Here is a 27,764-nt window from a genome sequence, read left to right on the forward strand (position 1 = left end):
CTAGGTGTGTACCTCTGAGTAAGATAAAAAAAATGGTCAGACAGGTTTTGGGGCCAGACACAGTATCTTGAATCAGATTCTGGACTGGATAGGATGCCAGAGGAAGGATTCACAGAAGGGCTCTGCCGTGGTGCAGCGATGGGAGGAGTGGATAATTCTGGCTGCCGCATTCATAATGTACTGCAGCGGGCAATTCGGGTCATAGGGAGACCAGATAGAGGGGCATTGCAGTAGTCAAGGTGGGAAATTATGAGGGCGTGGATGAGGAGTCTGGTGGTGACAGAGGTCAGGAAAGGGCGAATCTTGCAGATGTTGCGGAGGTGAAAGTTGCAGGACTTCGTGAGGTTTTGGATGTGGGGGGTGGATGCATGAAAATAGCAAACTCAGTCACAGACGCATACAAAAACGCGAAATGCAGAGAAAATGAACATAGTAGCGGCCGCTCTAGTGAAGTATCATCATCCCAAAACTTCAAAGCAGTGGCCGGCATTTTACGGAACGTGCGTTGCTATGGAAGCAATGCGCATAACTAAGGAAGGCACAGTAGGCTTCAAGAGCGAGTGTAGCATGCAGCCTTCAATTTAGAGTGCGGTGCAGATCATGGAGCTTGCGCTGCTATAGCAACACAGCTTCATAAATCAGCCCCATAATGTGCTTTCCTATGGTGAAAAATGCACGTGTTTTACATTCCTTTTTCTTTTTATTAAATATGATATTGCATTTTTTTAATTTAAAAAAAGGCAGATTCTAGAAAAAAAAATATGATGCATGAAAATTGCAAACTCAGCCACAGACGCATACAAACATGCAAAATGATGAGAAAAACACATAAATGCACATGGCAGAAAACTCATGGTACCCCCAGTGTGCTCCCAGCCTTACTGTAACAATATGTGTGATTAAGCAGCAAGTACAGATGTCCATGGCAGAGATGAGCGAAAACGGCTCTGACATTATTGCAAAACGCTTGTTGAATTTACAAGTGCAACTTTTTGAGATAAGAAGGAGGGGCACTTAAGCCACGCCCCCAGCACACTGCTAGTCACACATACCATTTGTCTTTGTCTGATACAGCTCCTGGCCGGTGTCTGTCCCCCCAGGTGACACATGTACTGCCTGATCTCAGGATCTGCAATATGAATGCTGCAGCTATATGTTATCCTTGCTTTGTTTGTAGCCAGATGTGCTAATTTAGGGTCTCTGGACTCATTTGATATGGACTGATGTGTTATATGCCTGGCCATCTACATGTGTTGTCACCGCAATCTACTGAAAAAATATTCCAAAAATAACAAGTTTCTTCGGATTTGCTGTTTAGTGTGCTGGTCTTTGCAACACAATGCTTAAAGAGTCAGCTTGTGCTCCGGCAGACGCATCGCTGCACCTGCTACTGGGGTCAGTTGCTTGGTATGTTTCTCACATGGGCCGACTTTACACATAAATAGCAAAGCCTCTATGCATGTTAGATGGACTTAATCTGCTAGGTGTGTGTAGGAGAGCAGTGACAGCATAAAAAAGTTGCAAAAGACCTTGTGGTTTTCCCATACCATGAGCCCTGCACTCACTATAGCTGATACACTCCCATACCACAAGCCCTGCACTCACTATAGCTGATACACTCCCATACCACAAGCCCTGCACTCACTATAGCTGACACACTCCCATACCACAAGCCCTGCACTCACTATAGCTGATACACCCCCATACCACAAGCCCTGCACTCACTATAGCTGACACACTCCCATACCACAAGCCCTGCACTCACTATAGCTGATACACCCCCATACCACAAGCCCTGCACTCACTATAGCTGACACACTCCCATACCACAAGCCCTGCACTCACTATAGCTGATACACCCCCATACCACAAGCCCTGCACTCACTATAGCTGATACACCCCATACCACAGGCCTGCACTTACTATAGCTGATACACCCCATACCACAAGCCCTGCACTCACTATAGCTGATACACTCCCATACCACAAGCCCTGCACTCACTATAGCTGATACACTCCCATACCACAAGCCCTGCACTCACTATAGCTGATACACTCCCATACCACAAGCCCTGCACTCTCTATAGCTGATACACCACCATACCACAAGCCCTGCACTCACAATAGCTAATAACCTCCCATACCACAAGCCCTGCACTCACTATAGCTGATACACCCCCATACCACAAGCCCTGCACTCACTATAGCTAATACACTCCCATATCACAAGCCCTGCACTGACTATAGCTGATACACCCCAATACCACAAGCCCTGCACTCACTATAGCTGATACACTCCCATACCACGTGCCCTGCACTCACTATAGCTGATACACCCCATACCACAAGCCCTGCACTCACTATAGCTGATACACTCCCATACCACAAGCCCTGCACTCACTATAGCTGATACACTCCCATACCACAAGCCCTGCACTCACTATAGCTGATAAACCCCCATACCACAAGCCCTGCACTCACTATAGCTGATACACACCCATACCACAAGCCCTGCACTCACTATAGCTGATACACTCCCACACCACAAGCCCTGCACTCACTATAGCTGATGCACTCCCATACTACAAGCCCTCCACTCACTATAGCTGATACACTCCCATACCACAAGCCCTGCACTCACTATAGCTGATGCACTCCCATACCACATGCCCTGCACTCACTATAGCTGATACACTCCCATACCACCAGCACTGCACTCACTATAGCTGATAACCTCCCATACCACAAGCCCTGCACTCACTATAGCTGATACACTCCCATACCACAAGCCCTGCACTCACTATAGCTGATACACTCCCACACCACAAGCCCTGCACTCACTATAGCTGATACACTCCCATACCACAAGCCCTGCACTCACTATAGCTGATACACCCCCATACCACAAGCCCTGCACTCACTATAGCTGATAAACCCCCATACCACAAGCCCTGCACTCACTATAGCTGATACACTCCCATACCACAAGCCCCGCACTCACTATAGCTGATACACTCCCATACCACAAGCCCTACACTCACTATAGCTGATACACCCCCATACCACAAGCCCTGCGCTCACTATAGCCGATACACTCCCATACTACAAGCCCTCCACTCACTATAGCTGATACACTCCCATACCACAAGCCCTGTGCTCACTATAGCTGATACACTCCCATAACACAAGCCCTGCGCTCACTATAGCTGATACACTCCCACACCACAAGCCCTGCACTCACTATAGCTGATACACTCCCATACCACAAGCCCTGCACTCACTATAGCTGATAAACCCCCATACCACAAGCCCTGCACTCACTATAGCTGATACACCCCCATACCACAAGCCCTGCACTCACTATAGCTGATACACTCCCACACCACAAGCCCTGCACTCACTATAGCTGATGCACTCCCATACTACAAGCCCTCCACTCACTATAGCTGATACACTCCCATACCACAAGCCCTGCACTCACTATAGCTGATGCACTCCCATACCACATGCCCTGCACTCACTATAGCTGATACACTCCCATACCACCAGCACTGCACTCACTATAGCTGATAACCTCCCATACCACAAGCCCTGCACTCACTATAGCTGATACACTCCCATACCACAAGCCCTGCACTCACTATAGCTGATACACTCCCACACCACAAGCCCTGCACTCACTATAGCTGATACACTCCCATACCACAAGCCCTGCACTCACTATAGCTGATACACCCCCATACCACAAGCCCTGCACTCACTATAGCTGATAAACCCCCATACCACAAGCCCTGCACTCACTATAGCTGATACACTCCCATACCACAAGCCCCGCACTCACTATAGCTGATACACTCCCATACCACAAGCCCTACACTCACTATAGCTGATACACCCCCATACCACAAGCCCTGCGCTCACTATAGCCGATACACTCCCATACTACAAGCCCTCCACTCACTATAGCTGATACACTCCCATACCACAAGCCCTGTGCTCACTATAGCTGATACACTCCCATAACACAAGCCCTGCGCTCACTATAGCTGATACACTCCCACACCACAAGCCCTGCACTCACTATAGCTGATACACTCCCATACCACAAGCCCTGCACTCACTATAACCGATACACTCCCATACCACAAGCCCTGCACTCACTATAGCTGATACACTCCCATACCACAAGCCCTGCACTCACTATAGCTGATACACTCCCATACCACAAGCCCTGCACTCACTATAGCTGATAAACCCCCTGTAACGATCGGTGTCAGCACACCGAGAGAATCTGATTATTGATGATCTGCAGAATCATCAACAATACAGATGTATACTTGATTATGGATGATCTGCAGAATCACCAATAATACAAGTATGACTAACCTCTGGACACCTATAGAAGAGTAAGTGTTTGGTGTAACTGTAGGCTATCTCCCGTGAGGCGGGAGACCCTGGCAGCTCGGCCAGCGACCACCTGAGGGGCAGGTGGCCCTCGGCTGTGCAGGGACTATCTCCTAGAGAGAGGGGATAGAGAGAACCTGACAACCAGTGATACTTGGTGAACTGATAACAGACTGTACTGCAGCCAGGGGACTCCAGAGGAGTAGAGGCCACTGTCTGCTTAGCAGGCCGGACTCTCTGAGGAGCAGGGGTCCTAGTAGCTAACTGACACTTGGTGGAATAGTGTCACAGCTAGTGTAGACAGACTGAACACTCAAGGGATGAGTGACAGCCTGGAGGGTGGGGCAGGCCAGGTCGGCAACACACGAGCAGATAAGGTGCAGAGACAGAAGGCTGATTCGGTAACCGGGTACAGACAGGGTTTGGCAACAGGTAGACAGATATGCAGAGGTACCGAATCAGAAAGCAGGAGAGAGGTCGACAGAGCAAATAGTCATAACAGATATAAAGCAGTCCTAGTCTGAGGTGTGAGGTCCGTGGTCTCGACACCCAGAAACTGGTCTAAAGTATAACACAGCATATAACAATAGCGTAATCTGGCTAAGTGTGAATTCCCAGGTCCACCTGGTTCTAACACACTGTGGGATCTGACTGAGGTCTGAGTGCTCACACATTAGTATTTGCAACGGCAGACAACCTGAGAATGACCAGCAAGATCTATATATAGTGCAGCGCTCCTCAGCGCCGCCCAGCGCCACTCAGCCAATCACTAACTGTGCTGAGATCAGCTGATCGACCTGATCCCTCTCCTACTGGCATAAAGGTCCTGCCTCCCAGCGCGCGCGCGTAGCTCTCCATCTGTGTGCACTAGAAGGCTCAGACAAACCAGACGCATGCTGCTGTGCGGAAACCGCTGGTCTGAACGCGGAGACAGCCACCCCGCTGCCAGACCGCGCGGCGGCATCTCCGCAATCCATTACACCCCCATACCACAAGCCCTGCACTCACTATAGCTGATAAACCCCCATACCACAAGCCCTGCACTCACTATAGCTGATACACCCCCATACCACAAGCCCTGCACTCACTATAGCTGATGCACTCCCATACCACATGCCACGGCGAAAAGTGGGGAGGACTGGGGGGGCTGCGCCGTGCCAAAAATGGGCGTGGCCATGACATTGTATGGGCGGAGCTAACGTAATGATGTAACAGCGAGGCATAAGAAAGCAGTGTTTACGCCATGATGTGGACAAACGAGACTTTGCATCATGGGTGTGCCGAAACTGTGTGATGCTAATAGTATACCGTAACCACAAAGCAGCAAACATAGCCATCTATGACCATTAAATAATAATTGCAGTAACAGTTACCCCAGACACCAGAAAATAAACGCAATGGGCAACATGTCAGCACAAAATAACCGCAATGCGGGCAACATGTCAGTATAAAATGAATGCAATGCGGGCAAACATGTCATTACAAAATAAACGCAATGCGGGCAAACATTTCACCAGAAAATAAACGCAATGCGGGCAAACATTTCACCAGAAAAGAAACGCAATGCGGGCAAACATGTCAGTACAAAATAAACGCAATGCGGGCAACATGTCAGTACAAAATAAACGCAATGCGGGCAAACATTTCACCAGACAATAAACGCAATGCGGGCAAACATGTCAGTACAAAATAAACGCAATGCGGGCAACATGTCAGTACAAAATAAACGCAATGCGGGCAAACATTTCACCAGAAAAGAAACGCAATGCGGGCAAACATTTCACCAGAAAAGAAACGCAATGCGGGCAAACATTTCACCAGAAAAGAAACGCAATGCGGGCAAACATTTCACCAGAAAAGAAACGCAATGCGGGCAAACATTTTACCAGAAAAGAAACGCAATGCGGGCAAACATTTCACCAGAAAAGAAACGCACTGCGGGCAAACATTTCACCAGAAAAGAAACGCAATGCGGGCAAACATTTCACCAGAAAAGAAACGCAATGCGGGCAAACATTTCACCAGAAAAGAAACAATGCGGGCAAACATTTCACCAGAAAAGAAACAATGCGGGCAAACATTTCACCAGAAAAGAAACAATGCGGGCAAACATTTCACCAGAAAAGAAACAATGCGGGCAAACATTTCACCAGAAAAGAAACCTAATGCGGGCAAACATTTCACCTGGAAAAGAAAGCATTTACTCACCTGGCAGAAGTCTCCGGCCTCTGGCGCGCTGCTCCTGGGACCGTCTTACTTCTCCTGCAGTCTCCCACGCTGACAGGGCTACGGCAAGATGGCGCCCGAAGCCCTGTACTGGAGACACAAATAGGTCTCCAGTACAGGGCTTCGGCAGCCATCTTGCCTTAGCCCTGCTCGCCTGCCGGTGTCGGGAACAGACACCGGAAGACGAGGCTGGAGCGGAGCTGCAGGCAATGAACTGGCACAGCGTCTATAGACGCCGCTGCCAGTTCATTGAGGAGAGAGTGGCCAGAGTCCCGAGGCCGGGACGTCCCGCTGCTAAAAGCGGGACGTTTCCCGGGACCTCATTAAGCCTGGGACAGCGGACCCCGAATCCGGGACGCTTCCCGGGCAATCCGGGACGTCTGGTCACTCTACTATAGCTGATACACTCCCCATACCACAAGCCCTGCACTCACTATAGCTGATACACTCCCATATCACAAGCTCTGCACTCACTATAGCTGATACACTCCCATATCACAAGCCTTGCACTCACTATAGCTGATACACTCCCATACCACAAGCCTTGCACTCACTATAGCTGATACACTCCCATACCACAAGCCCTGCACTCACTACAGCTGATACACCCCATACCACAAGCCCTGCACGCCTGTGTCTTCATGTCCCTTTCACCCCCTGCTCCACCCAGAGGAGGTCTCCTGGCTGCCCACAGGCTGCTCTGACAGGTGCTCACAGGGAGCCAGTACTGGCATAGGAGCATGTTTGCAGCAGACTAGGAGTAGTTAGGATAATATAGGAGAAAGCTAAAGACAAATAGTCTGCGCTCACATCAACCCACAACTACATATCTGACAGAAGGTGCTGGGGGGAGGGGCATATTATATAACAAGTAATCCTAATCAGGCTGTCAGCTGCCTCTGCATAAATACAGGGACTGTTTGTACTCTTCTGTTATAAAACAGGGCTTCCTAGTGACTGCAGTAACTAAGCAACAGCTCATCAGCGTGATACCGTACCTGGGCAATGCTACACTAGCTGCCAGCATGCCTATGTACTATGCCCGGCGCATGCAGCTCCACACCAACCTCCTGTCATGCCCTCACTGGCATTAGTTGTGTATGATGCAGTGGAGGGCGGCTGGGAAATGTACCGGGTGAGACGGCGGAGGGACGGAGCGGCCGGGGAGGACGGTGATGGAGCCCAAGGCCTGCATGGGGCTGGAGGAAGTCTCAGGTAAGTATAAAAGGTAGTACATGTATCTGTACATACACCGCTCAGCCACCATACCTTCCGAGGGGAGCCAGGTCCCAGCAGCCAACACTCATATCCAACATTTCTTCACAGAAGACCGCTCTGCTCACCAAGGATGCACTTACATTGTCTTTATTGATAAAAGCAGAACATCAAGGAATAGATAACATGTGCCAGACAGAAATGAGCTCTCAGTCACAGCCTTAATTACAATCAACAGATGTGTGCTTAAAGTGGACCTGAATTCCTTTCACAGGACAGAAGGAAAACAGAGAGAAATGCCCCCTGTATGTATTTAGAGAGTTTAGCCCGTCTAATTCACCCTCATCTGTGACTAATCACAAGTGTAATTTGATCTCTCAGCTGTGTCAGGTGCGGTATTTTTACTGCACCCCACTGCTGTGCAATGACAGTCTATGGAGACTTTAATACTTCAGCAGTACGGCATGAGTGATGTATTCGCCACATTCCTGACGCAGGTCCCAAACTACATTACCACGCTGCTCCTGCGGCGATCTATGTTGGCCCAGAAGTCATGTTAGTCTATGGCGACGCGTGGATTTTAAAAGTTACTGACGCGACGTCCTAGCACATGCGTGGAAGCATATTTTTACAATACGCTTCCGTGCATTTCCGCATACCCTGAAGCAGGAAGTGACTACAAGCTCGTGTCACTTCCTGCTTGGCCCAATGCCAGATAAGGAATACTGCGTAGGAACGCAATATTCCCCTAATGCCTGTTTTTGTGGTGTGAAACCGGCCCAGGAATAATCGACAGAGCAGCAAATTTGTAAATACTGGAGGTTAACCTGATGTCTGCTTCTATGAAAGCAGGAAGAGGACACACTGCAGATGTATTGCAGGAATTGTATCAGCGGTAACAAAGAACATTTTTTGTTAAAGGTTATTATGCTGTTGCTTATTTTTTAGAGCAGAATGGAAGTTCTGAGTTCAGGTCTATGTGAAATAGTAGTGTGATGTCCCCCCGCCAGGCAATTCAAATGATAGTCTAAAGGGGAACACAACCTCACATACAGAAAACTTCTCACAAACGGACATGATGATGTAGTAAAAACAGGATAAGAGCATCTTCCATGAGGAAATATGCCTAATTAAATCCATTAAACATTTTTTGCTTAAAGGGATACTGTAGGGGGGGTCGGGGGAAAATGAGTTGAAGTTACCCGGGGCTTCTAATGGTCAGACATCCTGTGCCCGCGCAGCCACTCACCGATGCTCCGGCCCCGCCTCCAGTTCACTTCTGGAATTTCTGACTTTAAAGTCAGAAAACCACTGCGCCTGCATTGCCGTGTCCTCGCTCCTGCTGATGTCACCAGGAGTGTATTGCACAAGTCCAGTATGGTCTTTGGTCTGCTCAGTATGCTCCTGGTGCCATCAGCGGGAGCGAGGACACGGCAATGCAGGCGAAGTGGTTTTCTGACTTTAAAGTCAGAAATTCCAGAAGTGAACTGGAGGCGGGGCCGGAGCATCGGTGAGTGGCTGCGCGGGCACAGGATGTCTGCAGGGGACCATTAGAAGCCCCGGGTACCTTCAACTCATTTTCCCCCGACCCCCCTACAGTATCCCTTTAAGTAGCCAAGTTTATTGAAGAAGTAAGGCAAATACACATTAGTGAGAGAGTACAACAAAGTTTCAGGTGATACATTAGAGGCCTGGAATAGGCACATCAGGATATATATAAACGTCAAGCACTTGGCCTAGTTTTAGATATTTATATAAATTTATATAAAACAAAATATAAAACAGTCATAAACTTTAATGGGAACCTAAACTGAGAAGGATATGGATTTTCCATTTTAAAATAATACCAGTTGCCTGAATCGCCTGCTGATCCTGTGTCTCCAATACTTTTAGCCACAGCCCCCGAACAAGCATGCAGATCAGGTGCTCTGACTGAAGTCGGACTGGATTAGCTGCATGCTTGTTTCAGGTGTGTGATTCAGCCACTATGGCAGCCAAATAGATCAGCATGGCTGCCAGACAACTGGTATTGTTTAAAAGGAAACATCCATATCCCTCTCAGTTAAGGTTCCCTTTAACAGTTGCCTTAGAGTATGCAAAACAACCAGCTGTAATATGAAGAAGCTCGGACGTCAGCTGGAGATTAATAACAGTGATGGGTACTCAGTGTAGGGGATATATTATAACTTAGTGTGTGGGGAATTTATCCAGGTAGAGCAGATGTTGTCAATTAGATTGGGTACCTCTGCAGTGATATACTGCCTTGTGGAGGGGAAGCATCCGATTCACAGACCTGACCCACTCAGTGCACGATGGCGCTGTGGTAAGTCTCCAACACTTGGTGAGGAGTTAGCGAGCTATGTGACGCGTCTCTATAGCAAATTGTATCAGGAATTTTCCAGTAACGGATTGGGGAAATATATAAAGGAGGCACACCTCTGGGGCAGCCCATATAGTCATTGAGGAAATAGATGACTTGTGCCCAATATGTGATAACCTGAGGACAGGTACACATCATGTGTAAAGAGGAACCTCTTTCTGTGAAGCAGTTGTGGCAGTTAGGCAGCGTGCCAGGTGTAAATTCCAATATGAATACTGGAGTAAGGTAGGCTCGGTGTATAGCGTATAAGTACAGCAGTCTATCAGGTGTGTGGGGAGCAGACTTAGTCACTTGCCCCAGTGTCAAATCCCACTCATCCTCTGAGATATCCCCTCCATCCCTCTCCCAGGCCATCCGGCGGGAGGCAGCACAGGGGGCTGGCTGAGGGTGGCATTATCATATTACACAGAGCTGAAATAAGCTGCTTAGATGGTGGACCCCGAACAGGAGTCATATTTGTAGGGAAGTTCTCACACTGGGTATACATTGCATGTCTGAGCTGCAGATATGCAGAAGATGGTCTGGTGCAGGTCAAATTCAGATGCTTGTTGCACAAAATATTTAACTAGTTCACCACTAATGGGGTTTTCCTTTAATGCAGGGCTTTTCAACCTTGTCCTCAAGTACCACCAACAGTGCATGTTTTGTAGGAAACCACACACATGCACAGGTGAGGTAATTAGTGTCTCAGCAGAGCTGATTAACTACCTCTGTGGATTTCCATAAAACATGCACTGTTGGTGGTACTTGAAGACAGGGTTGAAAAGCCCTGCTTTAATGGACCAGAGCAATTTTCACATTTCAGCGATCCTCCCTTTCATTCCCCAATAACTTTATCACTACTTATCACAACTAAATGATATATATCTTGTTTTTTGCCACCAATTAGACCTTTTTGGGTGGTACATTTTGCTAAAAAATATTTTATTCTAAAAATAATTTTATTCTAATAATTGCAGAGGCGTAGCTAGGATTTTCAGCGCCCGGGGACAAAGACTATTAATGCGCCCCCCCAAAGTCAAGGTTGCGGCGCGCGCAGCGCCAAAAAGGGGCGTGGTCACATAATAAATGTGGGCGTGGTTATGGGTGGAGCCAAATGTATATGGAGGTTAGCAGGCTCACGCTCACCCACCCTCCCTCAGTATGTACCTTCCAGCATGTTCCAAGACAAATTCAGCAATCATGAGCCCCCCCCCCCATCAAGACAAATTCAGCAATCATGAGGCCCCCAACATAACCAACTCAGCAATCATGAGGCCCCCAACAAGACAAATTCAGTAACCATGAGGCCCCCAAAAAGACAAATTCAGCAGTCATGAGTCACATAAATAGACAGCATTTCACATAAATAGGTAGAATGCCCCCTTAATATGGTAGACACCTCTCACCTGGCAGCAGTTCTCCAAAATACACTCAATCTGACGTGGTTCCCCAAAAATAGGTAGCCCCAGGTCTATAGTTGTCCCCAGAATAGGTGGCCAGCAGTATAGATGTCCCCAGAATAGGTGGCCAGCGGTATAGATGTCCTCAGAACAGGTAGCCAGGGGTAGAGATGTCCACAGAACAGTTAGCCAGGGGTATATGTGCCCAGTATATGTAGGCAGGGGTATGTGTGCCCAGTATATGTAGCCAGAGGTATATGTGCCCAGTATATGTAGCCAGTGGTATATATGCCCAGTATATGTAGCCAGGAGAATAATATGTGCCCAGTATATATAGTCAGGCGTATATGTGCCCAGTATATGTAGCCAGGGGTATATATGCCCAGTATATGTAGCCAGGGGGTATATATGCCCAGTCCACGTAGCCAGGGGGTATATATGCCCAGTATATGTAGCCAGGGGTATATATGCCCAATATATGTAGGCAGGGGGTATATATGCCCAGTATATATAGGCAGGGGTATATATGCCCAGTATATGTAGCCAGGGGTATATATGCCAAGTATATGTAGCCAGGGGGTATATATGCCCAGTATATGTAGCCAGGGGTATATATGCCCAGTATATGTAGCCAGGGGTATATATGCCCAGTATATGTAGCCAGGGGGTATATATGCCCAGTCCACGTAGCCAGGGGGTATATATGCCCAGTCCACGTAGCCAGGGGGTATATATGCCCAGTATATGTAGCCAGGGGTATATATGCCCAGTATATGTAGCCAGGGGGTATATATGCCCAGTATATGTAGCCAGGGGTATATATGCCCAGTATATGTAGCCAGGGGGTATATATGCCCAGTCCACGTAGCCAGGGGGTATATATGCCCAGTATATGTAGCCAGGGGTATATATGCCCAGTATATATAGCCAGGGGGTATATATGCCCAGTCCACGTAGCCAGGGGGTATATATGCCCAGTCCACGTAGCCAGGGGGTATATATGCCCAGTATATGTAGCCAGGGGTATATATGCCCAGTATATGTAGCCAGGGGTATATATGCCCAGTATATGTAGCCAGGGGGTATATATGCCCAGTCCACGTAGCCAGGGGGTATATATGCCCAGTATATGTAGCCAGGGGGTATATATGCCCAGTATATGTAGCCAGGGGTATATATGCCCAGTATATGTAGGCAGGGGTATATGTGCCCAGAGTAGGTAGCCAGGGGTATATGTGCCCAGAGTAGGTAGCCAGGGGTATATGTGCCCAGAGTAGGTAGCCAGGGGTATATGTGCCCAGAGTAGGTAGCCAGGGGTATAGGTGCCCAGAGTAGGTAGCCAGGGGTATAGGTGCCCAGAGTAGGTAGCCAGGGGTATAGGTGCCCAGGGTAGGTAGCCAGGGGTATATGCCCAGTATATGTAGTTAGGGGTATATGTGCCCATTATATGTAGGCAGGGGTATATGTGCCCAGAGTAGGTAGCCAGGGTTATATGTGGCCAGAGTAGGTAGCCAGGGGTATATGCCCAGTATATGTAGTTAGGGGTATATGTGCCCAATATATGTAGGCAGGGGTATATGTTCCCAGAGTAGGTAGCCAGGGGTATATGTGCCCAGAGTAGGTCGCCAGGGGTATATGTGCCCAGAGTAGGTAGCCAGTAGTCAGGGGTATATGTGCCCAGAGTAGGTAGCCAGAGGTATAGGTGCCCAGAGTAGGTAGCCAGGTGTCCCCCTCCCCAGCAGGAGGGGAGCAGCGCAGAGAAGAGCTGCTCTCTCGCCCTCGCTGTCCCCTCCAATGTCTGTCCGGTGGCTGGCAGCGGCGGGCGGAACTTACCTCCGTCTCGTCGCAGCGCCGGATGGATCTGCCGCTACTCTGGTCTGGTCCAGACCAGAGCAGCCACTGCGCACCCGAACTTCCGGCCGGTGTTCCGACGCGGCGCTGGAGCGTGACGGAGGTGAGTTCCGCCCGCCGCTGCCAGCCACCCGACAGACATTGGAGGGGACAGCGAGGGAGAGAGAGAGCACCTAAGGTGAGGGAAGGAGGGGGGAGATGGCCCCCCTTCCCCACCGTCCGCACAGCTCTCTCTCTTCTCTGCGCTGCTCCCCTCAGCCCCGCAAAAAAAAAACCCGAAGCTCAGCTGGGCGCCCTTGGGGACCCGGCGCCCCGGGGCACTTGTCCTACCCCGACCCCCCCTAGCTCCGCGCCTGAATAATTGTAAATAGTTTCAAAATATTACATGCTACTGTAATTGAAACCCACATTTTATTTGCCAATTTGTCACGGTTATTACACCATTTAAATTATGTCCCTATCACAATGTATGGCAATATTTATTTGAAAATAAAGGTGTATTTTTTTCAGTTTTGCATCCGTCACTAATTACAAGCCCTTAATTGCAAAAATAACAGTAATATACCCTCATGACATACATATTAAAAAAGTTGAGTCCCTAAGGTAACTATTTTTTTTTTAAATGTCTTTTTTTTTAAATAAAAGTAGGTTTTTTTTGGGTAACAGAGTGGGGAGGTAAGGGGTTAATGCATGGGTTTTTTTTATGTATTTTTATTTATTAGGATGTACGTGTAATTTTACTATTTTGCCACTAGAGGTCCACCCCCCCACTGTATTCCTCCTATGTACTGAATGTTACACGTTACAGAAATAACGCCTGTATGCTGTACTTTCACTTTTCTCAATGACCACCGGCATCAATGAGATCACTGATCACAGGCATTTTGATTGGTGAATGGGAACTGTGCTCCCATTCACTGATCAGTGTACTAAGGGGCGGCGATGAGAACGCATGCACAAGCACGTGCAGCAGGAGATCCTGTCGGGGGTAAGTATATTTACACCCCTGAGACTTAGATGAAGTCCTGAGGGGGGATAAATATACTGCCCCCGGGACGATAACTAGTTAATGACTGAGCCACCATAAAACAAATTTACATCCCATTTAGTGTTCAGTCCTTCAGGGAATCAAGTGCTAATTAGTAAAATGCAGTAAGTAGTGATGGCAGAATAGTTAGCCGGGAAAACAGTTCACAGTGAACTTCTGCCGCTCGCTCGTTGCATTTAATGCGAGCTTCCCTGTTAAAAGTTTGCGTTCACATTTAACGTTAGAATCAATGGCTGCAGAATTTATCAGTTAATTGCAATGCCCCCGTACGTCCTAGAAACACCACATTTTCAGGGTATGGAAAGGAGAACAGTAGGAACAAGAGGAACATTTTTCAAAAAGTGCTGTAGATGCCGGAATGGGTGGGTGTGATAGGTGGGGGGGGGGGGGGGGGCGGGAGGACAGGGGGAGCCAGCGATACAGCGTCGGGAGGGAAGGGCTCTCAGCTATACTAAGTATAGCTGAGGGAAGTGCGGGGGAGCGGCGTGTGTGGTAGCAATCATGGTAACGAAAGGATATTGGCGTAGAAACATTAAAGGTAAGTATTTATTTAGAACATTAAAATACTTTAGGCCTCGTTCCCATTGGGTGTGTTCAGAAACATGTAAAAGCACGGGATAAAATGCACACGTTGGTGCACGTTTTAGTGTGCTTTTTAAAGCATGTTTTGCTTATTGTAGCAGCTATCAAAAAAGGGGATCCCCTTCCAATTCCTCCTGGGTCACCGGAGGTGGGGAAGAGCCCCATGGATTGGACAAGGGCACCGGGGAAGCCTTAGCCGCCCCTCTCCTCCAGAGCCCCCCCCCCATACCATGGACCATGCGGGCTGGCATAGCTCAGGGTACGAAGCCCCATGCGGCCGGGGCTCTGCATTCTGGCTATCCCAGCCTGCATGGGGACAAGGGGTTACAGAGGCTAAATTTGCATTAATTAGGAGGCGATGATTCTATATAGATTCTTAGTGGAGCGCCACTTCACCAATTCCAACCACAATTCAATACAAGAATCTGCAGCATCAAAAAACACTGACATTTCTGGTTTCCTGCTACACTGATTTTTGATGCTGCAGATTCAAAAGGGGTTAAAGAGGCTTGAGAGGGGGGACCCCAAGTCATTTTTTTTTTTTAATTTCCCAAATTCTGAACAATTTTTTTTTTGAATGGTCCAAAAAATGGGTAAAGTTTCCAGGGATCCTTATCCAGCCATATTGCGGATGTATAGCGATCCCCGGCCAAAGCGTTGCCACATTTCCACAGGGTTTCCAGGTGGTCAGTACTCACTGCGTAATCACCACCAGGAAACCCAGTCATGATGTCACTGCTCTTTCTTTTCATATATGTAAATTTACATTGCTGATAGGTTTATACATCATCTGTAATTTAACCACATTTGAATATATATTTTTTTTTCCTATCGAAACTTTAAAACCTATTTTCTCCAAAACTACAAGGACTTTTGTTCCTATTTTTCCCACTGTTCTCCTGAACATTCCCCGATTACTGGCTGTTTCTAGAATGTACGAGGGCTTTGCTATTAACTGTTAACCACTTGAGGACCACAGTGCTAAACCACCCTAAAGACCAGGCTATTTCTTTTAAAATAGGCCACTACAGCTTTAAGGCCAAGCTGCAGGGCCGTATATGTCAGCACACAAGTGATTCCCCCCCCCCCCCTCCTTTTCTCACCACCAACAGAGCTCTCTGTTGGTGGGGTCTGATCGCCCCCCTGTGTTTATTTTTTTATAAATATTTATGTTGGTGTTTTTTAAATATATTTTACTATTTATGCATATGCATTTCCCCTGCTCCCTCCCTCCCCCCGCCAGCCAATCAGATCAGCTGTCTCCTATGACAGCTGATCACTCCCCAGCCTCAGGAGGGGACAGCCGTGTCCCCAGTACAGCACTGTTGCTGATTGCAGTGCTGTACAACGTGTAAAGATGGCGGTTTTGCCGTCTAACAGATCGCCGGCAGAGGCTGAAGTCGGGGCGGAGCTCCGCCCCCCATGCAGGAGATGCGTGTGCAGCCTGCGCGCTATCTCCTGCATTAGCTGGCCCCAGGACCTGACGCCAATTGGCGTTAGGCGGTCCTGGGGCTGCCGACACGGCCACGCCCATTGGCGTGAGGCGGACCTGGTGTAATTAAAGTTAGTTTACCCCACTTTCCCACACTCTGACCATGAACTTTAACCACTTGAGTACCAGAGGTTCATACCCCCCACCCCAACCCCTCCCAGTGACCAGGCCATTTTTTACAATTCAGCTGTTCCCAATTTTAATGGTTTATTGCGCTGTCATAAAACTTTTCTTCTCACTAATAGTGCTTTCTTGGTAGCATTTGATTGCTGCTGCGATGTGTTTTTTTTTTTTTTTAATTAATAAAAAAAAAGAACAATTTTTTTTTAAAACCCCTATTTTTTTTTAATACACCCCTACCTCCCCTCAGAAAGATCACATTTGTTTAAAAAAGAAAACTATTTTTTTGTGCCCCCTTCCCTTAAATTGACCCTAAGCAAAGATACATGCACTACACTAAACACACATAGGCATGTGACTGTGGTAGGGATTAGATTGTGAGCCCCCCGAGGGACAGTTAAGTGACAAGGACATCCTCTGTACAAGATAGATAGATAGATAGATAGATCTGCGCAAGATTGCAGAGCTATATAAGCAATTCTTTCATTGATTTGAAAAAAAAAAAGCCTGCCAGCTCCGTTCGCAGGCTGGCAGGCTGATTGCTGCGGCCCCCTGGAAAGAGTGATGGGAACTCGCGCTCATGCGAGCTCCCTGCAAATCTCACCTCTCGTGAGATGACACCATATGGCGACGCTGAAGTACAACTGAACCTCTCTGCAGCCACCGATCCGCGTTAGGCAGTCGGCAATGGGTTAAAATCGATTTTCTCCAAAACTATACGGTCTTTGTGAAATAATGTTTTCCTCTTGTGCCCACTCTTCTCCTTTCCATGCCCTGCAAGATCAGGGAATTCTAGCAGATATGGGGGCTTTTCTATTAACCATACCTATTTACCATGCTATTGTACATACGCTATAGCGCAAATGTACAGGGTGGGCCATTTATATGGATACACCTTAATAAAATGGGAATGGTTGGTGATAATAACTTCCTGTTTGTGGCACATTAGTATATGTGAGGGGGGAAACTTTTCAAGATGGGTGGTGACCATGGCGGCCATTTTGAATACAACTTTTGTTTTTTCAATAGGAAGAGGGTCATGTGACACATCAAACTTATTGGGTATTTCACAAGAAAAACAATGGTGTGCTTGGTTTTAACGTAACTTTATTCTTTCATGAGTTATTTACAAGTTTCTAACCACTTATAAAATGTGTTCAATGTGCCGCCTATTGTGTTGGATTGTCAATGCAACCCTCTTCTCCCACTCCTCACACACCGATAGTAACACCGCAGGAGAAATGCTAGCACAGGCTTCCAGTATCCGTACCCTCTTCTCCCACTCTTCACACACTGATAGCAACACCGCAGGAGAAATGCTAGCACTGGCTTCCAGTATCCGTACCCTCTTCTCCCACTCTTCACACACTGATAGTAACACCGCAGGAGAAATGCCAGCACAGGCTTCCAGTATCTGTACCCTCTTCTCCCACTCTTCACACACTGATAGCAACACCGCAGGAGAAATGCTAGCACTGGCTTCCAGTATCCGTACCCTCTTCTCCCACTCTTCACACACTGATAGTAACACCGCAGGAGAAATGCCAGCACAGGCTTCCAGTATCCGTACCCTCTTCTCCCACTCTTCACACACTGATAGCAGCACCGCAGGAGAAATGCTAGCACAGGCTTCCAGTATCCATACCCTCTTCTCCCACTCTTCACACACTGATAGCAACACCACAGGAGAAATGCCAGCACAGGCTTCCAGTATCTGTACCCTCTTCTCCCACTCTTCACACACTGATAGCAACACCGCAGGAGAAATGCTAGCACAGGCTTCCAGTATCCGTACCCTCTTCTCCCACTCTTCACACACTGATAGCAGCACTGCAGGAGAAATGCCAGCACAGGCTTCCAGTATCCGTACCCTCTTCTCCCACTCCTAACACACTGATAGTAACACCGCAAGAGAAATGCTAGCACAGGCTTCCAGTATCCGTACCCTCTTCTCCCACTCCTCACACACTGATAGCAACCCCGCAGGAGAAATGCTAGCACAGGCTTCCAGTATCCGTACCCTCTACTCCCACTCCTCACACACTGATAGCAACACCGCAGGAGAAATGCTAGCACAGGCTTCCAGTATCCTTAGTTTCAGGTGCTGCATATCTCATATCTTCACAGCATAGACAATTGCCTTCAGATGATCCCAAAGATAAAAGTCTAAGGGGGTCAGATTAGGAGACCTTGGGGGCCATTCAACTGGCCCACGATGACCAATCCACTTTCCAGGAAGCTGTTCATCTAGGAATGCTCGGACCTGACACCCATAATGTGGTGGTGCACCATCTTGCTGGAAAGACTCAGGGAATGTGCCAGCTTCAGTGCATAAAGAGGGAAACACATCATCTTGTAACAATTTCGCATATCCAGTGGCCTTGAGGTTTCCATTGATGAAGAATGGCCCCACTATCTTTGTACCCCATATACCACACCATACCATCATTGTCTTTGTTCCAACAGTCTTGGAGGGATCTATCCAATGTGGGTTATTGTCAGACCAATGGCGGTGGTTTTGTTTGTTAACTTCACCATTCACATAAAAGTTTGCCTCATCACTGAACAAAATCTTCTGCGTAAACTGAGGGTCCTGTTCCAATTTTTGTTTTTCCCATTCTGCAAATTCAGTGCGCCGATCTGGGTCATCCTCATTGAGATGCTGCAGTAGCTGGAGTTTGTAATAGTGCCATTTGTGAGTAGCTAATATCCACCGAAGGGATGTTCAACTAATGCCACTCTCCAGTGACATGCGGCGAGTGCTACGCTGTGGGCTCTTGCTGAATGAAGCTAGGACAGCCACTGATGTTTATTCATTAGTGACAGATTTCAGCAAATCCAACACTGAACCAGTTCCACGAAACTTAGCAAGCAGTTTGCTATCTGTAGCATGGGAGATGGGTGGTCTCGTAGGGTGTCTTACACTGAAATCTGCTGCAATGACCCAGTTACTGCGTTCACCAGACACCAACACAATTTCTATCCGCTCCTCACGTGTTACATAGTAGTGTTAACCTCGGCAACATGTCAATGGCTGTAAACAAAGAGAAACTTGTAAATAACTCATGAAAGAATACAGTTACGTTAAAACCAAGCACACCATTGTTTTTCTTGTGAAATCCCCAATAAGTTTGATGTGTCACATGACCCTCCTTCCTATTGAAATAAACAAAAGTTGGATTCAAAATGGCCACCATGGCCACCACCCATCTTGAAAAGTTTCCCCCCTCACATATACTAATGTGCCACAAACAGGAAGTTATTATCACCAACCATTCCCATTTTATTAAAGTGTATCCATATAAATGGCCCACCCTGTATTTTTGGGCCACTGTCTGGGTTTTCCCACACTTTTTCTAAAGAAATTGTGGCTGCAGAGATGCCATGAAAGTTGTAAAAGTTCACCTGCCCATTAAAGGCTATGGGGCTCGGTCAGTTTTTCAAGGAAACATGTGATGATCGGCCATCACTACCAGTATGATATTTAGGAGGCATCTCTGAAGATCTCCTCCTCAGACTGAGCGTTTCACCAGCTCTACTCCCTGGAAAGCAAATGTGTTCATATCCTGCATGGTCATTTTTGAAACTCTTAGCAACCCCTGAAGTATTGTCTGTGGCCGACTGCGGGCCCCTAAAATGCTCATAAATTCTGCGCCGTAGGGGGCGCCCCGTGCACCCCACATGCTGCATACGGCAGGATATACAAGATATGACTCATGATACTGCCTCATTAGCATAGAATAAAGCACCAAATTTATTAAAATAAGCCTGAAGGGAAAAAGTGCCCCAACGAGTACTTACCTCAGTATCCCCGTACCTCTCCCCCCCACCAATCCAGTGCTGGGACCCCCAAACCTCCTCAACAAGCACCTGTTGTGTCTGTCCGTGCCCATGAACAAGCACGGCAGCACTGAGCAGATGCAGGATGCCTTCTGTATTCGCAGTACCACAGAGCTGTACAAATTCCACTTTTTATCCGCCTAGCCGAGTCATTCCGTGCTACAAAGCAAGCACAAGACATCCTGTGCAGTGTGCCTGCCTGCATGGATGGATGGGAGCCCAGCTGTGACCTTCCAGGGGATGCAAGCACAAGGCATCCCGTGCAGTGTGCCTGCCTGCATGAATGAGAGCCCAGCTGTGACCTTCCAGGGGATGCAAGCACAAGGCATCCCGCGCAGTGTGCCTGCCTGCATGCATGGATGGATGGGAGCCCGGCTGTGACCTTCCAGAAGATGCAAGCACAAGGCATCCCGCACAGTGTGCCCGCCTGCATGGATGGATGGATGGATGGATGGATAGATGGATGGATGGATGGATGGGAGCCTGGCTGTGACCTTCCAGAGGCTGCAGCGCTGGCTCGATTGTCGGGAAAAGGATGTGGGGAGCCTGGGGAGGACCCAGAGGGGTACGGATCTGACCTGTGCTTTATTTTAAATCACATCTTTAACACTTGCAATGGAATACATAGAAGATGAACACAACCAATTACTAATTAGGCTTAGTACTATATGTAGCCATGTTTATCCCATCATCCCACCTCAGCTCAGGGACTTGCTTTACAAACCAATGCGCTGAGTAGCATGAAAGAGCCCCGGGACTCTGTATAATATGCTGCCAGGTGCGTCTAGCAAGAAATAAACCACAACCAAAACATTTACCACACTCAGTGCAGTAATAGAGCTTCTCACTAGTGATGGTCAAGTAGATGCAAATAACTTCAAGGTGATGCACATTTATGCAAATTGTTATGCAAATTTATTCAGCTTGAAAATGAACCCATCGGACTTTACCTCAGCGGGATTTGATTGCTTCATTTTCAAGCTGCATAAAAATTTTGTACACATTTGCATCAACTCGAAGTTATTTGCATCTAATTGACCATCACTACTTCTCACCAGTGATGTGAGAGGGATAAGCGGAACTGAACAAGCCTGTTATTGGTCGCTGCACTCCACTCTCCATACTCCCTACTTCCAGCTTTGTTGGGGAGATGGAGAGCAGTATGCTGCGGCCAGTTCAGGCTCACTAAAGGTGAAGTTATGTTTCACTGACTGTTACTTACCACCTGTGTGAGATTTCTGATGCCTGACAAGCTGTGATTTATGTACAAAACATTTCCCACACTCAGCACATGAATACGGCTTCTCTCCAGTATGAGATCTCTCATAGATGACAAGCTCTGCTTTCTGTACAAAACATTTCCCACACTCAGCACATGAATAGGGCTTCACACCAGTGTGAGTTCTCTCATGACTGACAAGGTTTGATTTCTGTACAAAACTTTTCCCACACTCAGCACATGAATAAGGCTTCTCTCCAGTGTGATATCTCTTATGCCTTAGTAGATTACACTTCCGTTCAAAACATTTCCCACACTCAGCACATGAATGCAGCTTCTCACCAGCATGAGCTCCCTCATGACTGACAAGGTCTGATTTCCGTACAAAACATTTTCCACACTCACCACATGAATACGGCTTCTCACCAGTGTGAGTTCTCTCATGATTGGCAAGGTTTGATTTCTGTACAAAACATTTCCCACACTCAGCACATGAATACGGCTTCTCACCAGTGTGAAATCTCTCGTGACTGACAAGGTGTGATTTCCATACAAAACATTTCCCACACACAGCACATGAATACGGCTTCTCTCCTGTGTGAATTCTCTTGTGTTGGCCTAGATTTGATTTCCTCACAAAACATTTCCCACGTGTGGAACAGGAATGAGACCCTCCAGCAGAGGGAGAGCTGTGCTGGGTATAAGGCCCCTCAGGATTATTCAGGAGAGGGGGGTCTGGGGGAATATTTGGGGTAACCAGGATATCTGCAGGAGACTCTTGTCCGGTGACATCATCATCCGTTGTACAGTCTGTGGATACAGAGAGACGAGTCTCTGAGAGGTTCCTGATGCCGGGACTCTGCGCTGCAAATAGAGAGACATCATCACTTCCTGTTAGAGCATTCTGAGGGGAGGAACAATTATCATTAGGGATGGTCAGTGAGCTGCTGATAATTCCAAGTTGAGGCAAAGTTTGTGCAGACTGGAAATGGAGCAGATGCAGCAGCTGCATAACGTTACATAAAATTAGCATACAGTTTGCACCATCTCAGAGTTATTGGCATGTCACTGACCATCACAAGTTATCAGCCTGACTGAGAACTGCAGAAGGTGGAGCTCATTACAGGCGGCCAATCACGACTACAACTTTGGCTTGCATGAAAATGTTATGTAGCTGGGAGTTCAGCCAATCAAATGCATTTCCTGACCAATCTGATTATCTGCATACAATCTGCATTACATTTGCATGCACATCAGAGGTATTTGCATATCACTGACCCCTCCCACACCTAAAGCACTGGCCATACATTGAGCAGCAGTGAATGTAGAGCTTGATGAGACAGTGGAAGCAATGTGTTACTCCTGTGACAACAGACCTACTGTATATGTACTTATAGCAAGAGATCTGTGTTATGTTTGTAGAGCAATGTGGTGTCACTTCCACATTCTTATTACCGCTGTGTCCTCGTGTCACTCATATGCCCCGTGTAATGTACATGTTTCTCTCTCTTATTACCAATTAAGGAAATAAAGAAACTGTGACTGGGGATGGTCTGACATTTCCATCGGAACGCCGATTTCCAAAACGTAAATGCAACAATAGGCATAATTCACAAAGGATTTTCACCTGTTTTCCTGTTTCCACCTCGTCTATGTTACATTTTTAGGCTTCCAAAGAGCAAAAATATAATATAATTAAGGTAAGAAAAGTAAATGTGCTGAAAGGTTATTTTTATAAATGAGGTGATATGTCATGTATGAGAAGTTTTGAGAATAGAGCCCAATGTCAGAATGCAGCATTACAGCAACTCGGAAATGTCAGCCAATCACTGAGCTCAGAAGCATCGGACCAATCAGAGAATGCAGAATATTTCTGTGGAAATGGGAACCCCGCGGGATGCCTCCGCACTCTCTGATTGGTGCAATACTAGCGAGTATTTCCCAGTCCTGTGATTGGCCTAAAATTTTCAAAAATTACTGTGGAAAACGGAACACCACGGTCATCTCAGGCCAATCAGTGTACTGCGGTTTACATGCAGAAATGTGCAAGTTATGCGTACATCCACAATTATAGCTTACATTAAATATAGCAGCATTAACCGGCCAATCGGATTCTCTAAGAAATCCGGAGCAATTATAGGCCCTAGCAACCAGATCCTAGCTACCTATCACAGGCTATCCCTCCCCTCTTGTATATAAGAGAGGTGAGACTGTCAGCCATTTTGTGGGTTCAGTGAGGAGGAGGATATTGAGGGAGACAGTGCGCTGCATTGTGCTGCAGAGAATCAATTGTGTGTGGATTGAGTTGTGTGACAGAATCCGGTGAGTTGTGAGATAGTGAGTGAGTGAGGAGTGAGTAGACAGACAGATTGTAGTGCACTAGTGAGTGAGAAGGAGGAGTTTGCGGAAGTTAGTGTGATAGAGCAGAAAGGAAGATGTGAGTGTAGAGAGGCCTAGTGACAGTGAGAGAGGGTGTGCTGTAGTGTGATAGAGAGAGCAGAGGCAGACTGTAGTGTAGTGCAGGGATGGATCTGTACTGTCACCGGCCGCCCCCTGACCAACAGCATCTCCTCTCCTCTTCAGTATTGGTAGGCAGATAACCCCCTTCTTCAGTATAGTTAGCCAACTACTCCCCCTGTCCCACAGCATGACAGGAAGCCAGACGCTCACCCACTTGCAGCACAGGTAGCCAGATGCACCCCCACCCCCTTGTAGTATAGATGGCCAGATGTTTCCACCCCCCTTTGTAGTATAGGTGGCCAGATGCTCCCCCTCCTTGTAATATAGATGGCCAAAAGTTTCTTCCCTCCCCCAAGTAGTATTAATGGTCAGATGTTTCCCTCCCTCGCCCCTAAAAGCTTAGGTAGCCTGGTAGTCGCATCCCCATTACACAACCGCTCCCCCCACAGGAGCACCACCAGTCACTCATTTCTCTGCCTGCCTCCAGCGCCAAAACTTCCTCTTCCCCTCATTCCCATCATTAGCCACCACTGTGCATCTCATTCTGCAGCCAGCATCTCTCACATGTGGCTTGTCGGCACATTACTGGTGAATTACGATAGGAAAAACCAGCTGCAGAAAGAGATGCAAAGCAGTAGCTGATGACGGAGGAAGGGAAGAGGAAGCGTTGGCACTGGAGGCGAGCGGAGGGGTGAGTGACTGGCGGTGCTGCTATATGGAGGAGGGAGGTGGGAAACATCTGGCGAGTGACGCTATGCCCACAAGACCAGCCAGTTCCGGTTGACTGCAGCTATTGTGAAGTACTGAAACAATGAAGCAGGGCGGGCAGCCACAGACCAGGTCTGGCAAGCAGCCAAACATACTACACAGCCAGCCACAGGCAACAGCAGGAGAGTTCTGCAGTCACATACTCTCCCTGCACTGCAAGCTTGCAAATGAAAATTCAATTGCTAACTGATCATTAACATCCCACTGCCCAACTGCCTTTCCTCCTGTGGCACCCTAGGCCATGACTTATGTGACCTGGGCTTTAATCCGGCCCTGATGTAGTGAGTGACTAGTGAGTGAGGGAGGTGGTTAGCTGTAGTGAGGCAGAGAGATAGTTTGTTTTAGAGTGTAGTCAGTGATAGTGAGTGAGTGTTAAGCCCCCCGTACACACACACTCAACTGCGGTCTTTTATGCAGCACAATTATCAAACAACTTTTGTTGTGAAACAAGTTGAACAACCAAAAAAAAGTTGCATGCTATTGTTCAAAGAACTGATAAGACTGATAAGACGTCAATCCAATTATTGTGCTGGATCCACACCATACAATTTTTTGGCAGATTTACCTGCCCGATCGGATATTTCCAGCATGTCTGATCTGAAGATCGATTGATTCTTTGAGCGATATTCTGTCTGATTTCTGTAGAAACGGATGGAAATCGCTCAGGAAAAAAAAATAAAAAAAAAAAATCAATCGATCTTCAGATCGGACATGCTGGAAATATCCGATCGGGCAGGTAAATCTGCCAAAAAAAATTGTATGGTGTGGATCCAGCACAACAATTGGATTGACGGCTTATCAGTCTTATCAGTTCTTTGAACAATAGCAAGCAACTTTTTTTGGTTGTTCAACTTGTTTCACAACAAAAGTTGTTTGATAATTGTGCTGCACAAAAGGCCACAGTTGTGTGTGTGTATGGGGGCTTTACTGTAGTGTGTTTATCTTTTTATTTTATTACTAGCTGATTGCCCGGCGTTGCCCGGGTATGTATCTGGCTGGTGTCGGCTCCACCTACTTTTTCTAACCCTAACACACAATTACTCAATGACCAAGTTTGTGAGCTTTGCCGTCTTTGGTATCAATAATTTGCATTGAAATGAAAAAAAAACTGATTGGCTGTGTGTGTGGCTCCACCCCTTTTCTGAATTTGAACCCCAGTCACCCAATAACCAACTGTACCAGGTTTGATGCCTGTGCCATTAACAGTTCAAGAATGGTAGCAATTAAATATTCCCCTTGAAAAGCAATAGGTGAAGTTTGATCCACTTTTGTAGGCTCCACCCACTTTTCTGAATATTAATCCCAGTCACTCAGTGACCAACTGTGCAAAGTTTAAAAACCCTGCCATTAACACTGTAGGAATGGCTGCAGTTTACATTTTCCCAGTGAAATTTGTATTTGTCTCCACCTACTGATGACCCGGCGTTGCCTGTGTATGCATTTGACTGGTGTTGCCTCCGCCCACTTTTTAACCCTAACACACAAACACTCAATGACCAAGTTTGTGAGCTGTGGGGTCCTTGGCAACAATAATTTGTATATTCCCGTAGAAATTAAACAAATCAGATTGGCAGTTTGTGGCTTCACCCCCTCTCCAGCATTTGAACCCCAGTCACCCAATGACCAACTGTAGCAGGTTTGAGGCATCTGCAGTGTAAAAATGGCAGCAATTTAAATATTCCACTTAAAAATCAACAGGTGAATTTTGATTGGCTATTATAGGCTCCACCCACTTCCCTGAATATTAATCTCAGTCACTCAGTGACCATCTGGGCAAAGTTTGGGAACCCTGCCATAAACAGTGTAAGAAGGGCTGCAGTTTACACTTTCCCAGTGAAATTTGTTTTTGGCTCCACCCACTTTTTGTAACCTGGACACAAAGTCACTACTCAATGCCCAAGTTTGTGAGTTTTGGGGTCCTTGGCATCAATAATTTGTATTTTCCCATAAAATGAAACAAATCTGATTCACTGTTTGTGGCTCTGTCCCCTTTTCTGAATTTGAACCCCAGTGACCCAATGACCAACTGTACCAGGTTTGAGGCTTGTGCCATTAACAGTGCAAGAATGACAGCAATTTTAATATTCTCCTTGAAAAGCTACATGTGATTTTTGATTGGCATTTTTAGGCTCCACCCACTTTTGTGAATATTAATCCCAGTCACCCAGTAACCAGCTATGCTAAGTTTGAGAACCCTGCCATTAAAAGTGAAAAAGGGCTGCAGTTTACAATTTCCCTGAAAAATCTGTTTTTAACTCCACCCACTTTTTGTAACCTTGACACACAGTCACTACTCAATGACCAAGTTTGTGAGCTTTTGGGTTCCTGGCATCAAAATTGTGCTAATGGAAGCAGTTTATCCAGCAAAGAAATCTGGCTGTTTTTAGCTCAGCCCCTTTACTGAATTTGAACCGCAGACACTTAGGCCTCGATTCATAAACAGCAGTGCGATAAAAAAATCTTGTCGAGAAAATACCGCACTCGGTATTTTCCCGGTCTGTGTGCTAATTCATAAAGATTTCCCCAGCTGCCTTTGGAGGTCGGTAAATTACCGCAGCCCATTGAGCAGTAGAGTAGAGCAGTGTCTCGATCCTCTCTTTGCCCTGCAGAAATGAATCACACAGAGGGCTCTCTCTGGCCCTCTCCACTGATGACTCAGACAGATGAGTCACACAGTCTTTCCCTGCCTGCTCAAATGATTCACACAGAGGGCTCTCTGGCTCTCTCCACAGATGAATCAAACAGACTTCGGCTCTCTGCACTTTGCATTAATCAGA

The 27,764-nt window shown here is 47.1% G+C and overlaps 1 protein-coding gene across 1 annotated transcript in view; it reads right to left on the reverse strand.

Moving 5' to 3' along the window:
* LOC137524103 (zinc finger protein 665-like) overlaps positions 1-27,764 on the reverse strand; it is a 217,820-nt gene that overhangs the window by 166,251 nt on the left and 23,805 nt on the right. The window contains exon 3 of the mRNA XM_068243610.1: positions 22,270-22,623. Within this exon, the coding sequence (XP_068099711.1) occupies positions 22,270-22,623 (354 nt within the window). The remainder of the gene's footprint in view (positions 1-22,269; positions 22,624-27,764) is intronic.

The sequence above is a fragment of the Hyperolius riggenbachi genome, chromosome 7, assembly GCF_040937935.1.
Source record: "Hyperolius riggenbachi isolate aHypRig1 chromosome 7, aHypRig1.pri, whole genome shotgun sequence".
In the NCBI taxonomy this organism is placed as follows: domain Eukaryota; kingdom Metazoa; phylum Chordata; class Amphibia; order Anura; family Hyperoliidae; genus Hyperolius; species Hyperolius riggenbachi.